The sequence below is a fragment of the Gopherus flavomarginatus genome, chromosome 4, assembly GCF_025201925.1.
Source record: "Gopherus flavomarginatus isolate rGopFla2 chromosome 4, rGopFla2.mat.asm, whole genome shotgun sequence".
NCBI classification, from domain to species: Eukaryota; Metazoa; Chordata; order Testudines; family Testudinidae; genus Gopherus; species Gopherus flavomarginatus.
The window spans coordinates 157,672,042-157,688,310 of NC_066620.1; the positions used below are offsets into that span (position 1 = coordinate 157,672,042).

Sequence of the window (16,269 nt, forward strand, 5' to 3'; positions counted from 1 at the left end):
GCAGAATTAACCCAGGTGACCAACACCTAAATCTGAACACCCACATTAGCCAAGACATACTGTAAAACTACACCCAAGTTACTGTGTCCTCACTGGTGCTTCACTCATCCATGTGCTGGTAGGACTTTTGGGTACATATTCCATGGTTCTTTGTTCTGCAGTATGCTAAGGAGCTCTATGGATTTTCTTCCCCAGGGAATTGTGGGAGGACACTAGAGGATTGTCAGCATTTGAGTGACAGCCTGAATCACCAAGGCAAAGTAGATGGGTTAGCAGTCCAAATTAAAGCCTCTCTTGGGTTTTAGTTTATACCTCAGGATGGGCCAGCCCACTCTAAGTTAAGAGCCCCAATTAAGAGAAGTGGAGAAGTGTTTGGGGCAAAAACCTGAGTAAGCACTTTGGTGAAAAGTCTCCTAATTTCTGGCTAACAAGGTCAAAACAATAAGAAATGCAACTAATTTAGAAAACATCCTCTTAGTTAAAGCATCGCCCAGAAAATTTTGGCAAAAGAAACTAGAAACATGGAGCTTTTAAGTGCTTTTAGTCAGCTTTAAGTTCAAGAAACTTAACATATAACATACTTCATGTGCTTGAACACACAAGCACGGAGAAAACATTGGTAGGATGATAACCTTAATAAGCTTCTCTCCCCCATAATCCTGAATAGGAATTTTAGGTGAAGTCCACAGTACTACCTTATTTGGGTAAAAACTGGAATAAAGTAGACCAATATTAGGGCAGGAAGCTCACAGGAAATCAGTGTCATAACAACATTAATCCCCTAAATCACAGGGGGCTTTGTATTGTGTCCAACCCCACATGAACCTGATGACTTGAGGCTTCAGAGACATTGACCCACTTGTGCCTAACCCATGATAAGACAAAACAGCTGCTAAGAGTGTTTTAAATTTGCTAGTATTTATAATTTAGATTTTCTTTAAAAATATATGTATAAAATAGAAACTTTGACATCCCTGGAAAAGTTCAGAACAACCTTTAAAGCAGCAAAAGGCAGCAGTTTTCTCGAACAAAAAGGGGAGATAACGCCTTCCAAGCAACCACCAACTCCCTTCCTTGCTCTCCCGACTCCTTAGAGAGATGTTTTTTAGCATATCCTGAAGATTAATGCATGGTAGATTCAGAAAAAGCAGAGAAAGTAGTCAAACAGGGAAAATACAGGGGCACAAATGACCCTGTTTGCACCACATACTAAATTTATCCTCCTACGTTACTGCAAATGCTTCTGGTAGATGACACTTAGGAAAACTAAGACAACACAAGCTTCCTCAAACTCTCTACCCAGCTGAGAACCAAGCAATCGGGGAAAGAGGATCCTACTGCAGGACAGTGTAGGGTTCAAAGTGGTAGTTTTAAACAGGATGCCAAATTTTAAAAATTACTACAAATATATGTATTGTGTAGAGAAGCAATAAATAGTAGGCCAACTCTTATTAACTGCTTCTCTTACTGCCAACTCAGGTGTGTGGCTCTCGGTGTTTAGTCACATGGGTATTTTTACATAACTTCAGGGATACCATGATTAAAACTAAGCAAAATAATCATAATAAAATAAATCATGATTAACAAACAAGGAAAATATTAAACAAAATATCACAAATGAATTCTAGAAATATCCTATATGAAATTAATTTTATAATTCCTCTAAAAATGTGATGCAGGAAAGAAAACTATACATAGTTGGAAATGTTTTCAACATTTCTTGGGTATCCAATTCTTAAAGATGACATAAGCTTCTTCCGAAGTGTGTATTTGCAAATATTTTGTATCTAAATGAAAGCCCTTGTACAAGCTACACCACTGACTTGGCAGTATGAGAAATAATTAGGCCTGGTCTACAGAACAAAGCTAGGTTGATGCAAGTTGCCTTGTAATGACTCTGGCTGTGAGCTCCAGGTCTACACATGGTGAGCAGGGAACAGGCAGGCGATGTCTGCTGCAGGCAGCCCAGGGCACGCTGCAGCCTGCAGCATGCTCATTTCCCTCTGCCCCCAGAGGTGACACAAACCTATAGCGGCGGGGATGGAGAAAAGGGGGAGGAGACACGTGCCCAACACCCATTTCGCCGGACACCTCTGCTATAGATGCTCAGAAGCAAGGAGGCAGCACTCTCAGTGTATCCGTGCAGCATGGGGAGGGAGAAAACAGCAGGCTGCTGGCTGACTACCAGTTGAGCTCCTCCTTCACCATAAGGGGCTACTTTGCCTTCTCTGCTGAAAGAGAGCGCACGAGGGCTCCGTGGTGCCATCTCCCATTCAGGCGGCCCTGGCTCCACCATTGCTGGGACCCAGGAATAAGCCAATCGGCGCGGCTATCTTTGAATTTTTTTAGCACACAGCTGGCCCACAGCCGTGTGCTAACTGGACTGCAAGCAACCTGTGGGTTGAGAACCACTACCATACAGTCATAACAGTTTGGACAGTAAGGTCTTAGAAATCTATTCCTAATAGCAAAATGTCCCTCAACTGCCTTCAGAGAGACCTGGACATCACCTGTTACCAAGATGTGATGAAAGAGAGCCCATAGTGCCTGCCACCTCTGGAATTTCAGTGACGAGTTGGTTGTTTCATTAGAAATATGCCACAGAAATTATAAATGCAGTTGCAGCAATAAGCCCCATTATGGTTGCTGATGCTCCTGCATATCTTTTCTGCCTGACCCTGCCTTACAGCAGGGTATTTATGTTTTGCTAAATTAACCCTAAACTGGATAAGACAGACCGACATAGCATTTAGAACTACCATATTAACAACAGAAATAGCAGTTATGAATCTTGAAACATCTTTTCCAGACAAATAACATTATGTCATTAGACATCATCCCCACCCCACAATATTCTTGGTACAGTGTTCAAAAGCTGTATTTCATTCCCCACTCCCTCCCCGCCCCCTCTCCCCCCAAGTACTGGTATATCACTAGTTACTGCACTGCAATTTAATTATAAGACTCCAACATTCTTTTTTTTACCATAAAATGCACTAATTCAATTTTCATGTATAGTTAATTCAATTGAACAATGAAATATTCTTATGTATCACAGAAACAGAGTACCATTTTTGACATCTCATCTAGAACAAAAATTGCTTCAACCAACAATTGGTTTCATCAATACACTAAATTTTCTTTTAACTTACAATAGCCATGCTCCAAAAATCTTCTAAAAAGAGTTACTTATTCTCACACACTCTTTCTTTAGTAATCAAGTACCCACTAACCATTCTATATTCTGTTTTGTATTAGGCTCCAGCTCCAAGAGAGTGGATCATGCTATCTAGCACTTCCCACCAATGCCATGCAGGCAGACTGAACAATAAATACAAAAATCATTTATGCCAAAGGCACTGGTGTAGCAAGGTAAATATATCTTCTTCCATGCCAGAGAGATTTCTATTACTGCAATCTGTTGCAGAGAATATTTACCAAACCTCATTAGTTTGCTGTTAAATTAAATCCAGGTGCTGGGATATCAACAAAAATGTAGAACACTATATCCTACCATATTGGCAGGGGAGAATATATAGTGAGCTGTTACTTTCTATACCCTACTATAAAAGAGGGAAGAAAACAAGAATCTCATATCATTATGGATAAAGGAATAATCACCCTCTCTCACATGCTGTCTTCTGACTTGTCACTGGCAAGTAAGTTTGTCCTGTTTACCCACAGGACACACAAACCATAACAAATAATTGGTTTATCATTAAACAAAATACTTTCAGATCAAATAAAAACAGGAAAAGAGACCACTAAAGGCCTTCCTGCTCCTATTCAGGCAGCTTCATATGTAAGCAATTCAGTAAATTCCTTGAACTGACTATAAGGCAGAAACCAGTCAAGAGAAATGGAAATGAACAAAACAAAACAAAACAAAAAATCACAAAACAAATCAAATTAATTCTAAAATAGTAACTATCACTCTCAAGGATCTGTGTGATATGCAAGGTGTGGAGAGAAAGATTTTAAAATCTCAGTCTAAATGTTTGAAGCCAGCCTTTACAATATCCTACAAGTATTAATGTCTCTTATTAGCTCAGCTGCAGTCACCAAGGGTATGTCTACACTGCATTTAAAAACCCCACAGTTGGCCCATGCCAGCTGACTTGGGTTAAGGGCTGTTTAACTGTGGTTTAACGTTAGACATTCAGGCTCGAGCTGCAGCATGAACTCTGGGACTCTCTCACTCTGTACCCAACCATAAACATGGCAATTTTTTGTGAGCCCAAGACAGCTGGCAAGGGCGAGCTATACGTTTTTAATTGCAGGGTAGACATACCCTTAGGTACGGTTGGAGGCTTAGATGCAGTTGGCTTTAGACAGAAAAAAGTTTGAATGAATGGTTTAAATTCCTCCTCCCTCCCCGCCCCCCTTTTGCAGTGGTTGGAGTTTCTAGCCATTCCCTCGTAAATCACGTCGTCTTAAGTTCTTTATCCCAAAAGTTAAAAGGCCTATACTTAGCTTTGATATCTATAGGTGTTAATGTTCTGTCTGGTCCAGTACAGTCTAAGCAAGTCAAAACCACCACCACCACCTCTGAGCAATATCAACAACAAATCTGAAGTAGAATAGAGATATGGCTCTTTCAATAACGTCCTGAATCCATAAAAGTTTCAGTGGACCATGAAGAATAACCAAACGTTGTGAAAAGGTACTCAATTTTACAAATTTGCCGAGGTGACAGATTTTAAAGCTGAAATCTAATACATCAGATTTGCCAATTGGATAAGTGTTATAGCCAATATTAGAATGGAATCAATAAAAGGGGTTATCTTATTAGAGTTCATGGAGCATCAGCTTACTAATTTAACACTAAATTCTTTTCAGGTCAACTTTTAACTTAAACAATAATCTTTTTAAATTGAGACACTTGATTATTCTTAACCAATGAACAATTAATTAATTCACGCAGAATCACAGCAATATACATACAATCAGTTTACCAATCCAGCATAGATAGAACCAATGTTCTTGTTATGTACTGCGCACACCAATAGATAGAGTCTTGCAAGCAATTGTCAAAGACTAGGGTTGAGGCTCAGCAGTTACATCAAGGACCAATTATCAGAGAGGTAGTCGTGTTAGTCTGAATCTGTAAAAGCAGCAAAGAGTCCTGTGGCACCTTACAGACTAACAGACGTATTGGAGACGAGCTTTCATGAGTGAATACCCACTTCGCCATGGTATTCACCCACGAAAGCTCATGCTCCAATACGTCTGTTAGTCTGTAAGGTGCCACAGGACTCTTTGCTGCTTTTACCAAGGACCAATGTAAATCACCTAGATTTCTTATTAGATTTATTTATGATATCATTGTCCCAGTATTTCTTTAATGAGTAAGATGTATTTGTCATTTTTACATTTAAGAACAGTGCTCCCTGCTATTGGAATGGACTGGTTTAGAACATATTATATAAAAAAATTACTTCCATTTTTCTTTACATTAACTTACACATCACATTGTCAAAACTAATCAAAAATGTGAGGGGGTTTGGTTTACATTTTCCCTTATTCAGATTCAACAAAAATATATTGCTTTTAAAAATTATAGAACAACTATGGTATAAAAACAATTAATTTTATTTAGATAGTGCTGGATTCAGAAAAGCAGTGAAACAGTTTTTGCAGGACATGTAAAGGGGTTTAGGCATTGTACAAAAGAATTCAACACATGTAATGAAGAAATTTCCATACACAAAACAAACACATACAAATGAAAAAAAGTACAATTTTTAAAAAGGGAAGGTGATAAACATGGGGCTAAAAACCATCATTTTTAAACTGTTGCTTTTTTCAGAAAAAGCTTTGAAGAGAAAAAACAAATGGCTTTTAGTGTCAGGAAAATAATTTCACATTTTAGGACCTATCACAAAAAAGCATGATCATCTGCTGACTTCAGGTACAACAGCTAAAACTCTGAACAGATATTGTGTGAGAGAGCATAGATCAGTACAAAGCTTCAGAAAGATCAATATGTAACAAGAGCCAACCTTGATGACAGCTATAACAACTCTTTCTGACGATCCATGGTGTGTTCCATACTTGGACATGAAACAAGAGGAAACAATATATTCAGAATACTTCAACTGGCTGACTACAATGCTATCTGATGTCTTGTATTCAGAACACTTGCAAAAATGTTCATATTGTTTCATCCTTGTCATCAGCCTATGCACTAGTCTGTTAAATATTTGGCACATAATCATGCTAACAGGTGTAAGAACTCCACTGAAATACTGTTAAATAAAAGGGGAGAGGGCTGCTACCTAGAAACAATTGAATTACAGAACCATCCTCCCCTCTAGAAAAGCTAGTGTGTAATTGCCAACACCAAGCATTCAAAAATCTTAAGTCAAGCTGCCCCCATGATAGTACAGTCTATCATGAAAGTTGAACTTACAAATGTAGAATTATGTACAAAAAACTGCATTCAGAAATAAACAATGTAAAATTTTAGAGCTCACAAGTCCACTCACTTCTACTTCTTGTTCAGCCAATTGCTCAGACAAACAAGTTTGTTTACATTTGCAGGACATAATGCTGCCTGCTTCTTGTTTACAATGTCACCTGAAAGTGAGAACAGGGATTCTCAGGGCACTATAGTAGCCAGTGTCACAAGATATTTACATGCCAGATATGTATCATATGAATCTAACACATCTTCATGCTTCAACAATAATTCCAGGGGACATGTGTCCATGCTGATGACAGGTTCTGCTCGATAACAATCCAAAGCAGTGCAGACCAACGCATGTTCATTTTCATTATCTTGAGTTAGATGCCATCAGCAGAAGGTTGATTTTCTTTTTTGGTGATTCAGGGTCTGTACTTTCCGCATCAGAGTGTTGCTCTTTTTAGACTTCTGAAAGCATGCTCCACACCTCGTCTTTCTCAGATTTTGGAAGACACTTCAGACTCTTAAACCTTGGGTCAAGTGCTGTAGCTATATTCAGAAATCTCACACTGGTACCTTCTTTGCGTTTTGTGAAATCTGCAGTGTAAGTGTTCTTAAAATGAACAAAATGTGCTGGGTCATCATCTGAGACTGCCATAACATGAAATATATGGCAGAATGGAAATAAAATAGTGAAGGGGACATACAATTCTTCCCCAAGGAGTTCAGTCACAAATTTAATTAATGCATTTAAAAAAAACGAGCATCATCAGCATGGAAAAACGTCCTCTGGAATGGTGACCAAAGCATGAAGAGGGTATACGAATGTTTAGCATATCTGGCACGTAAATACCTTGAAATGCCGGCTACAAGAGTGCCATACAAATGCCTGTTCTCACCTTCTGATGACATTGTAAAGAAGAAGAGGGCAATATTATATCCTGTAAATGGGAACGAACTTGTTTGCCTTAGCGATTGGTTGAACAAGAAGTAGGACTGAAAGGACTTGTAGGCTCTGAAGTTTTACATTGTTACATAACTGCACTCAAAAAAAATCTACATTTGTAAATTGCACTTTCATGACAAAGAGATTGCACTACAGTACTTGTATGAGGTGAACTGAAAAATACTATTTCTTGTTTATCATTTTTACAGTGCAAATATTTGTAATCAAAAATATATACTTTGACTTCAATTACAACACAGAATACAATATATATGAAAATGTAGAAAAACATTCAAAATATTTGATTAATTTTAATTGGTATTCTATTATTTAACAGTGCAATTAATCACTATTAATATGGAGTTAATCGTGTGAGTTAACTGCAATTAATCAACAGCCCTAAATAAAACCCTTTGTCCTCATGGAGGTAATTGAATTTTAGAGAATACCACCAATTACTGCATTGTCCACTATCGTGGAACAGCATCATCCACTATATAGTTAAGGCTGAAGCTAGCTCTTTTTAAGATTCGATTTTCAACACCGCCCAAAGTACCCTAAAACAAACCCCTTCACTCTGCCTGCCATATTTCATCCTGGGGAAGACTGGCAAATAAGACAGGGAGTTTGAAATATTAACTGCTCACTTTTGTAAAGCTTGAAAATATTATCCAAATGCAAAATCAGTTCCTTGCTGAGAAGTGGCTTTCAGGTTTGTTGATGCTGATTTTGTTTTTTTTGTTTTTTTAACTGTATGAAAAGCAGTCTTTATTAATGGAAACTGACCCACTTCTGAAATGATTCCAGAAAACACATGAAATGCATCAATTGAATAGGAAATCAGAGGAAGTGCGGTGAAACAGAGGACCACAAAAAGACAGACTGGCAAGCTGGGGCTTGAAAGGGGTAGTGAATGGGGGCAGAGGACCAGGAAGCACATGAAACTGTGGAAGGGAGCCATGCTCCTCATTCTCAGAACGGGAGACTAATGCTGAGGAAGGCAAGAGGAGGGGACAGAACATTCCTGGATATGAAGGGGATATGACAGAGCATTAATGAGAGCATAAAATAGGGCTGTGTGAGAAAGACATGGGTGGGGTGTACATGTGCATCTGAAACTTGAGAAAACATAGGTCTTACCTAGATTTAAAAAAGCCTATTCCCCTACAATCCAAAAATCAATTTAACCCCCACCAGCTACCCAAGTTTACACTGCATATACACTAGGTCATAAGTAGCATTTCAAATTGAATTGACTAACTTTGTTTAAAATAAAACCAAATCTTTATTCACTTGCTTAGAAAAGGTCAGAGGGGGTCGGGGAAGGCAGAGTACTTGAAGTTCTCCATGTGAATAAAAGCTTCACTCTCCTTCTTTCCACTCTATCCTACACTACTCATATTCCACCCCAAGTAAAACTCGTACTACCACCATCTTCCCTATCTCTGATGCTGAGAGTTTGAAAAAAATCTAACCTCCCAGGGCAAGAAGGATACTTTCCCACACAAATATCATCAGTTTCTACAGAATCTAAATTTCATTAACAAAAACCCTATTCTACAATCCTCGCATTTCCAAAGAATTCTCCAAATGTGAAAGGAGTGTAAAGTGATAAAGTACTGTCTTCCAGAGTCCTCCCGCAAGCAAGTCCAAAGCCTCTGCTGCCGCTAAGAGTCAGTCTTGTCAGTTTTCAATGTTGTCAGAAATCTGTGGCCAGAACAACGTTAATAGGAATCTATTTCATTCTGTATCTGCTTAAGAAGTGCTCACCAGCTGAGAAATCAGCTTTGGAAAAATTCCCATGATGAGGCCCTAAAAAAGAAGCTTGGGAAGGAGAGAGAACCCCAACACATTGTTGTAGTAGCCAGGAGACTGAGATAAAAGAGAAAAGCAAAGTTTACTAGTCAGACAGTGTGCATTTCAGAGTGCTTCAAAAGTATCTGATTCAGTAATTCCTCACTGAAAGTCATCCCAATGTTGTTTCATCGCTGATCAATTAGAGAACATGCTCCTTTAAAGTTGTGCAATGCTCCCTTACAATGTTGTTTGGCAGCTGTCTGCTCTGACCACTGCTTGCAGAAAGAGCAGCCCGTTGCAGGTAGCTGGTGGGGGCTTGTAACCAGGGTGGACTGGCAGCCCCTCATCAGCTCCCCACTCCCCTAAGCTCCCTGTTCAGCAGCCACCCAGCAGGCTACCAATTGCCAGGCAGTTCAGCTGTCCCTCCCCTCATTGCCTTGGAGCTGCTCCCCAGAGCTTCCTGCTTGTTGTGCGGGGGGAAGGGGGCCTAATGTCAGGGTGTCCTCCTCCCCCTGCTTCTGCCCCCCGCTTACCCCATCTCCATAGAGCGGGGGGCGGGGGCACAACAGGGCCCAGGACGGAGGGAGCTTGCTGGTAGCAGCTGCTGTCTCAACTTGCTGATCTACTTAAAAAGGCAATGTACTTAGAGTGGAGTCAGTGTATTTAAAGGGGCAATGCACATCTCTCACACACACACACACACACACACACGGTGTGTGTCTCTGTCTGCCATGCTGTCTCCCCTCCCTCCATTTGTGTTGCCTTGTAGAGCATGAGGCTACATTAACAATGTGTTACCCCTTGAGGGCTCAGCTAAGTGCTAGTTCATCATTTGGCAGTAAGGCATTCCCCGGGAAATATCCCACCCTCTGACTTCATCTGAACCAAGCTTCACAATCATCATTGCTGTGTACAGTATTAAATTGTTTAAAACTTACACTGTATATATAAAGAGTACACACACACACACACTATAGTCTTTTATCTGGTGAAAAAATTTCCCTTGAACCTAATCCTTCCCCCTCCCTCCCCCCCGTTTACATTAATTCTTATGGGGAAATTGGATTTGCTTAACATCGTTTTGCTTAAAGTCTCATTTTTCAGGAACAACTACATTAAGCAAGGAGTTACTATACATGTTACTATGATACTGTGAAAGTGAAAGCTTCAAATTGAGACTGGAGGAGACATACAGCAGCACAAACATTCTTCTTGCAGCTAAATAAAATATGAGGGGCCAAATCATAATCATTGTTCCTACAATGTTTGCAGAAAGAATGAATAACAGTGGGATTTTCCCCATTTCTATTGTAGGGAGGAGGGACTGAGAATCATTTTCCCTATCCCAACTCCGAGCAAACCTTTCTGCATCATCTCACCACATTATGGCTCTAGTACCGAATGGATACTGACCACTCTCAGCTACAAGTAACAAGTCTCCCAAACAGACTGGATTTTCCATGCCACACAATGATCTTGTTGGCAAGATCTTTTGCAGATTCCCCCTGCAATATCTGATCTCTCACTAAAGGCAAGTGAGTTGGGACAGCCATCAGTAGGGATTCCATGAAGCACAAGTTCCTGAGATAAGTGTGCTGCCACTGGAAACAAAGAATTCACAGAGACACTGAGCTTCTGTGAATTCTTTGGTCCTCAGTAGACTAATTGGGATCATTCCCCTTGCCCCCCTCCAGGATTCTGAGTTAAGCAGAATTTGGAGCTCAATGCTCTTTATACGTGAGAATATGGCAAGAACTCTGACCTCTGTTCTGCTAGTGATAAACTGTAAAGAAGTCATATAATTTGGAATTTATATTTTCCTTGTCCTTTTACAACATTTTATCATGGAAGTGACAATTTGGCCAAGAATTTTCAGTTAATGTGTTGAAAGCTTTCATTAATCTAGTTACAACACTGCATTCTGCACGTACTAATGCTCTTAAAAAAAATGTAAATTCCATTTGCAAATTACCTTTAAAAGCATAAGCTATATAGATTCCAGGGCCAGAAGGGACCATTGTGATCATCTAGTCTGACCTTCTATATAACAAAGGCCATAGGACTTCCCTGAATTAACTGTTCTTTAAACAAGAGCATCTTTTAGAAGAACATCCAATCTTGATTTTAAATTTTTCAGTGACGGAGACTCCACCATGATCCTTGTTAAATTTTTCCAATGGTTAACTACCCTTGTTATTTCCTCATCTTATTTCAAATCTGAATTTGTCTACCTTTACTTCCACCCACTGAAATTTGTTACACCTTTGTCTGCTAGACTGAAGAGCACTTGATCAAATTTCTGTTCATATAAGCACTTATAAACTGTGATCAAGTCATCCCTTAACCTTCTCTTTGAGAGAGAAATCGAGACTCACGGAACTCAATCACTATTAGGCATGTTTTCTAATCCTTGAATCATTCTCGTGGCTCTTTTCTCAACCATTTCCAATTTATCAATATCTTTTTTGTGTTTTGGACACCAGTGCCAAATACAGAGATAATATAGCTTCCCTAGTTTTACTGAAGATTTCCCCGTTTATATATCCACAACTCACATTAGCTCTTTGGCCACTGGCATCACACAGATAAGTATCTTTCCCATGCCACCTGTGTTTTGACAGCCTCTAAAGCTGAAAGTCAACAAGGAAAGTTCAGCTCTGAACCAGGTTAATCAGTGGTCTACATTATTTTCATTACAATACCAAACAGCCTCAAAGAGTCAAGCATGGAAATTCTAAGGATCATTCTTGCATTTCCAAGAAGACAATCTACATTTTTTTTAAGTGACAGCATGCTATGTTATATAGGTGAAAATGGACAAAAACTGAATGACCTTATCAATCATTACATTGCACAACAAGATAGGCAATATATACAATCGTCAGGGAATGTTTTTCCATATATCAACCATTCTATTTTTGATAGAATAATTTCAATTTAAAAAGAAGAATTAACCGTTAAGACAATGACAGACATTTTAATTGAAATCTTTATTACACCAAAGAAAGACAACAAATGTCTTAATGGAGATCCCCAAAACAATACTACACCTATAAAACTGCCATGCTTACAATTAAATGGTTTTCCTTTCGTACTGTATATTTTACCTTTTTATAGTCTGATTGATAGATCGTTACTATAAGCCAAACAGAGCTATTAAATATTCACATTAACTTTAAAAAAAAAGATTGTTCACCTTTGATCTCATTATCTCAATTTAATTATGAAGCCAGAATTAAACAGACAGACAATTGCTATACCTACACACACTTCCTACCTTATTTGTTTGCCAAAAGATTGATGTGGGACAGGGAGGGAAACAGCAATTCTCCAAACTCTGCCCACTATTTTTTTTTTAAGAGTATCCTAATAAAGATTAATTCCTTACTGTTCTTTGGTGGTGGTGGTTTGTTTTACATTTTTTTATATTATTTGAAGTTCTTGATGTTTTAATGATGTCTTAAAACATCTTGCAGTCTCTACTCAGCTTAGTTACGTATTTCACAGATCTAGACTCAAAGCCAAATCATGGTTCAGGAACACAAGTTACTTCACTTCCTTGTCTATAAACCTTCACTCATATTTTTGTCTACCTCACACTTCTCTTACCATTGTCCCAACCCCCTGCTTTCATTATTGTCCAAAGTCAGAATTCTAGACAATGATAGGTCTAATGTCAAAGGCCGATTTGAAGTGCTCATCCATTCCATATCATTAGCCGCTAAAAACAAAGATATGCATCACCTGTGCTTTTACTTTCACATATAGTAGTCATGGTACCTTATTTGCAAAGCTTCATTTATGTTTTTGTTTCACATTAAAACCCACCATAATCCAGTTACAGGCCTATTCTGCTATTTTAATAGCCTGCAACTCTGACGTGCGCTCAGGAGAATGAACTCCATTTTCCTAGCACCACTGCCTGCATATGCTTTCCTTCACTCATAGCTCATAATAGTCTCTGTTAATATATACAGACTCCTTAGGCCGTCACCATTATTGGATACTACCTGCAAGATCAGTGGGTTTCCCAAATAATCTGGAATACAATATAAATGTAACTAAATGAATACCCTATTTTGTCCACTGATCACAGGACTACCAAATATTTTAGCAAGTGTACATTACAGTGCCAATCTGCCACTGCTGTTAGAAAGGGAGCCCCCAGGATTTATAATATTTGAAATATTATGCATGCTATTTATTTTTACTTGCCACATGTATAATATACAGGAGTGGCATACCACTCACTGAACACATACAAAACTACTAATGATCATCAAATCGTTGTCCCTACACCTGTCTTTCTTATGGCAGTATCAGGGAACATCATGGTCAGATTCTGTGGGAGAGGAAGAGGGATTGGGGGGGGGGGGGGAGAGAAGGTGGAACAGGTACCAGTATTTCTCCACCATATGCTTAAAAAAATTTCTGCCATTGTTGGCTAAGAAATAGGTCTTTAGGACATCAGTATTTCAGATGAATTATTTAAAGTAGGTATTTATTCACACAGAAAGGCAACATTTCTGCTCCATGCAAACTTCTAAAATATAACCCAAAAAAACTAAGAAATCTTATACCGTACACGCTTTATACAATATACTTGCTGCAAAATATGCTGTGCTGAAGGAAAAACAAACCATCACAGACATGCAAAACTATTCATGCAAGCAGAGCACTTTCAGGTCTATGATTTTTCATTATCACCATGGTAAGAGGACAGGTAAGGTACACTACCCCATTCTGGTCAATTTTTATGGCAATTTTGCAAGGCTAGATTAACAATATAATATTTAATTGTACTATGAAGGCTTAGAGTAAATATTTCTACACCTTATTAATTTTTTGTTAATTTCTGCATTATTATTAGAAACAAATACAAAAAGAAAAACTATGTCTAATAGTAGCCTGAAGCTTTAAAAATTATCCCAAAGCTCCCTCTTTCTAGTGACACAAACATAAGAGAGAAGCCCCAGCAGAAGAAAAGTCTTCTCTGGCCATGTCACCGGGCTCCCCTTCTCCAACTCTTCAGACGGGCCTTTTACAACGTTAGAAGAAGAAACAAGCAGCGTAGGCCGGGGGCCCGAGCGCGGCTGAGAGCGCTCCAGAGACGAGACCCAGCTCCGCTTCAAACCTCACCTGCCAATTAACCTCCTACCTCAGCTTCCCGCAAACCGCCCCTCCATAGCGGACATCGCTAACCCCAGACCAACGAGCCACCCTGTGCCAGCCCTGAATAACCCTCGCCCGCGGTCCCCCTCCCCATTATCTCCCACACACACCAAGCCACCTTCCCTGCCCTCCCCCCGCCCCAACAAACCTGCCCCTACGAACACTCACCCTCCTCCAACATCAGGCCACCTCTCGCTGCGTCCCTCCCCCGGCACCTCCACACGTCCTCCGGTCCGTGCCGTGTCCCTTTGACGGCCGGTTGCCAGGAGGAAGGAGCCGCCCGTGGGCCACATTTCCCCCCACACGGCCACACACGCACCTTCCAGAAACAAGCTGTCCCTGCAGCCGCCGCCACCGGCCATCTTCCTCCTGTCGCTGCTCCCCTCACTCCATGCCCGCGTTGCTCGCCCAGGCGCCGGCGGGGGCCTGGCCCTTCGCCCGGCCAGCGCGCTCTGCCTCTCGCACAGCAACCCAGCACCGAGCCCCTTCCCCCGGCTTCCCCAGTGCACGGCAACAACCAGCCGAGCGACGCTCCCCCGCCCCGCTCCCTGCCTGCCTGTTCCGGCCCGCGTGCGGGAGGAAGAAGCAGCGCGTCGGCTCGTTCCCTTATTGTGTCCGCCACCGGCAGCCCTCAGTGGTTCCAGCCCAGGCCTGGCCTGGCAGCTGCCTGCCGCCACCTCGGCGGGGGAGTGAGCGGGCCTGACGCAGGCTCTCCCTGCGGGTCCCGCACATATCCCCGCTGCAGGGGTAAGGAACCCTGCTGCTGCCTTTTTCTCCTCCCTAGGACTTAACTAGTCATCCTTCAGCCACTTCCCTAGCCCCAGGGCGTACAGCCCACAGCCTCCAGGGAAGGGGACTCTAATTTCCCTATCCCCTGGATGATAAAATGGCCGCACAAGGGCTCTGCTGGTAAATATCTACGGCTCTAGCGCTCCCCCTTACCAGCTCAGGAGGCTGCCACTTGCTGGGTGGAAAGGTGGGGTGTAGGTGGTTGAGCGACATAAAACGAATGAGCTTTAAAGACTGAGGGGGCAATTAGTGAATCCTATGCTGAGGATCCTTTCCACCCCTTCTAGGTCATAATTAAACACGTGCACAAACCGAAGGCCACACTTATTTATTTTAGTTTCTAAAATTCGCCAGTAGCCCGCTGACGCTATTCTTGCTTAAGGTGCTGAGTCTGCAAACACGGATGCACAATATTGTCAACACCAAACATTCAGAAATTAGGAGTCAAACCGTCAAAATCGTGAGATATTAAAAATAAATGCAAAAAAAACCTTAGGTTTTTGAGACTTTAGGGTTCACACTTTAAAGCTTTTCTCTAGAAGCAGGAGGATTAGAAACTTATATGTTTAAAAGTGGAAACAGTTTCTCACGGTCACAGGAGCCCAGTCTTTACTAACAAAAATATGAGAGACTTTAGCCAGTCTCCCTCAGTTGCACAGGAGGATTTCACCAGCACAAACTTATGGCAGACTCAGGGCTCTAGATACCTAATTTAAAGCACCCAAATTTTCAAAGATAGAGGTGGTCCAGGGGCCAAGGTGAATATACAGGTCCTGCATTCCTTGCAAGTCCAAAACTCCAATTTAACTCAACAGGAGTTGGCAGAATCAGGCCCTAAATTACATAAATTTAAGTACATAATGCACCAAATAGCTCAAGGCCCAGAAACAAAGCAATGCAGATTTAAAAAAAGAACCCACTCACAACTATAGACATATTACCTACTTGTTAGATTATCTTTGAAAGACTTCAAGAAATAAGTGTGATTTAAGGAAATATTTTAAGAGAGCAGTCAGTTTTCATACAAAATAGGATGAGGACGTTCCAAGCCTAAGAGATAGCATGTAAGAAGAAAGACTATATCATTCCTCTAATTCTACCTTACAATTCCTGGACTATGGGTTTACTGAAAACATGCTCTGAAAGTTTTAGTGTACTG

General features: G+C 40.6%; 1 protein-coding gene across 5 annotated transcripts in view; it reads right to left on the reverse strand.

Moving 5' to 3' along the window:
* The window catches only part of SENP6 (SUMO specific peptidase 6), a 176,278-nt gene extending 161,034 nt beyond the window's left edge, over window positions 1-15,244 (reverse strand). For 4 of the 5 annotated variants that reach the window (XM_050950093.1, XM_050950090.1, XM_050950094.1 and 1 more), the window contains exon 1: window positions 14,641-15,244. In XM_050950093.1, coding sequence (XP_050806050.1) covers window positions 14,641-14,683 — 43 coding nt within the window. In that variant the 5' untranslated portion in view covers window positions 14,684-15,244. The remainder of the gene's footprint in view (window positions 1-14,640) is intronic. The other variant, XM_050950092.1, reaches the window with a different exon arrangement.
* Window positions 15,245-16,269: the final 1,025 nt, after the last annotated feature.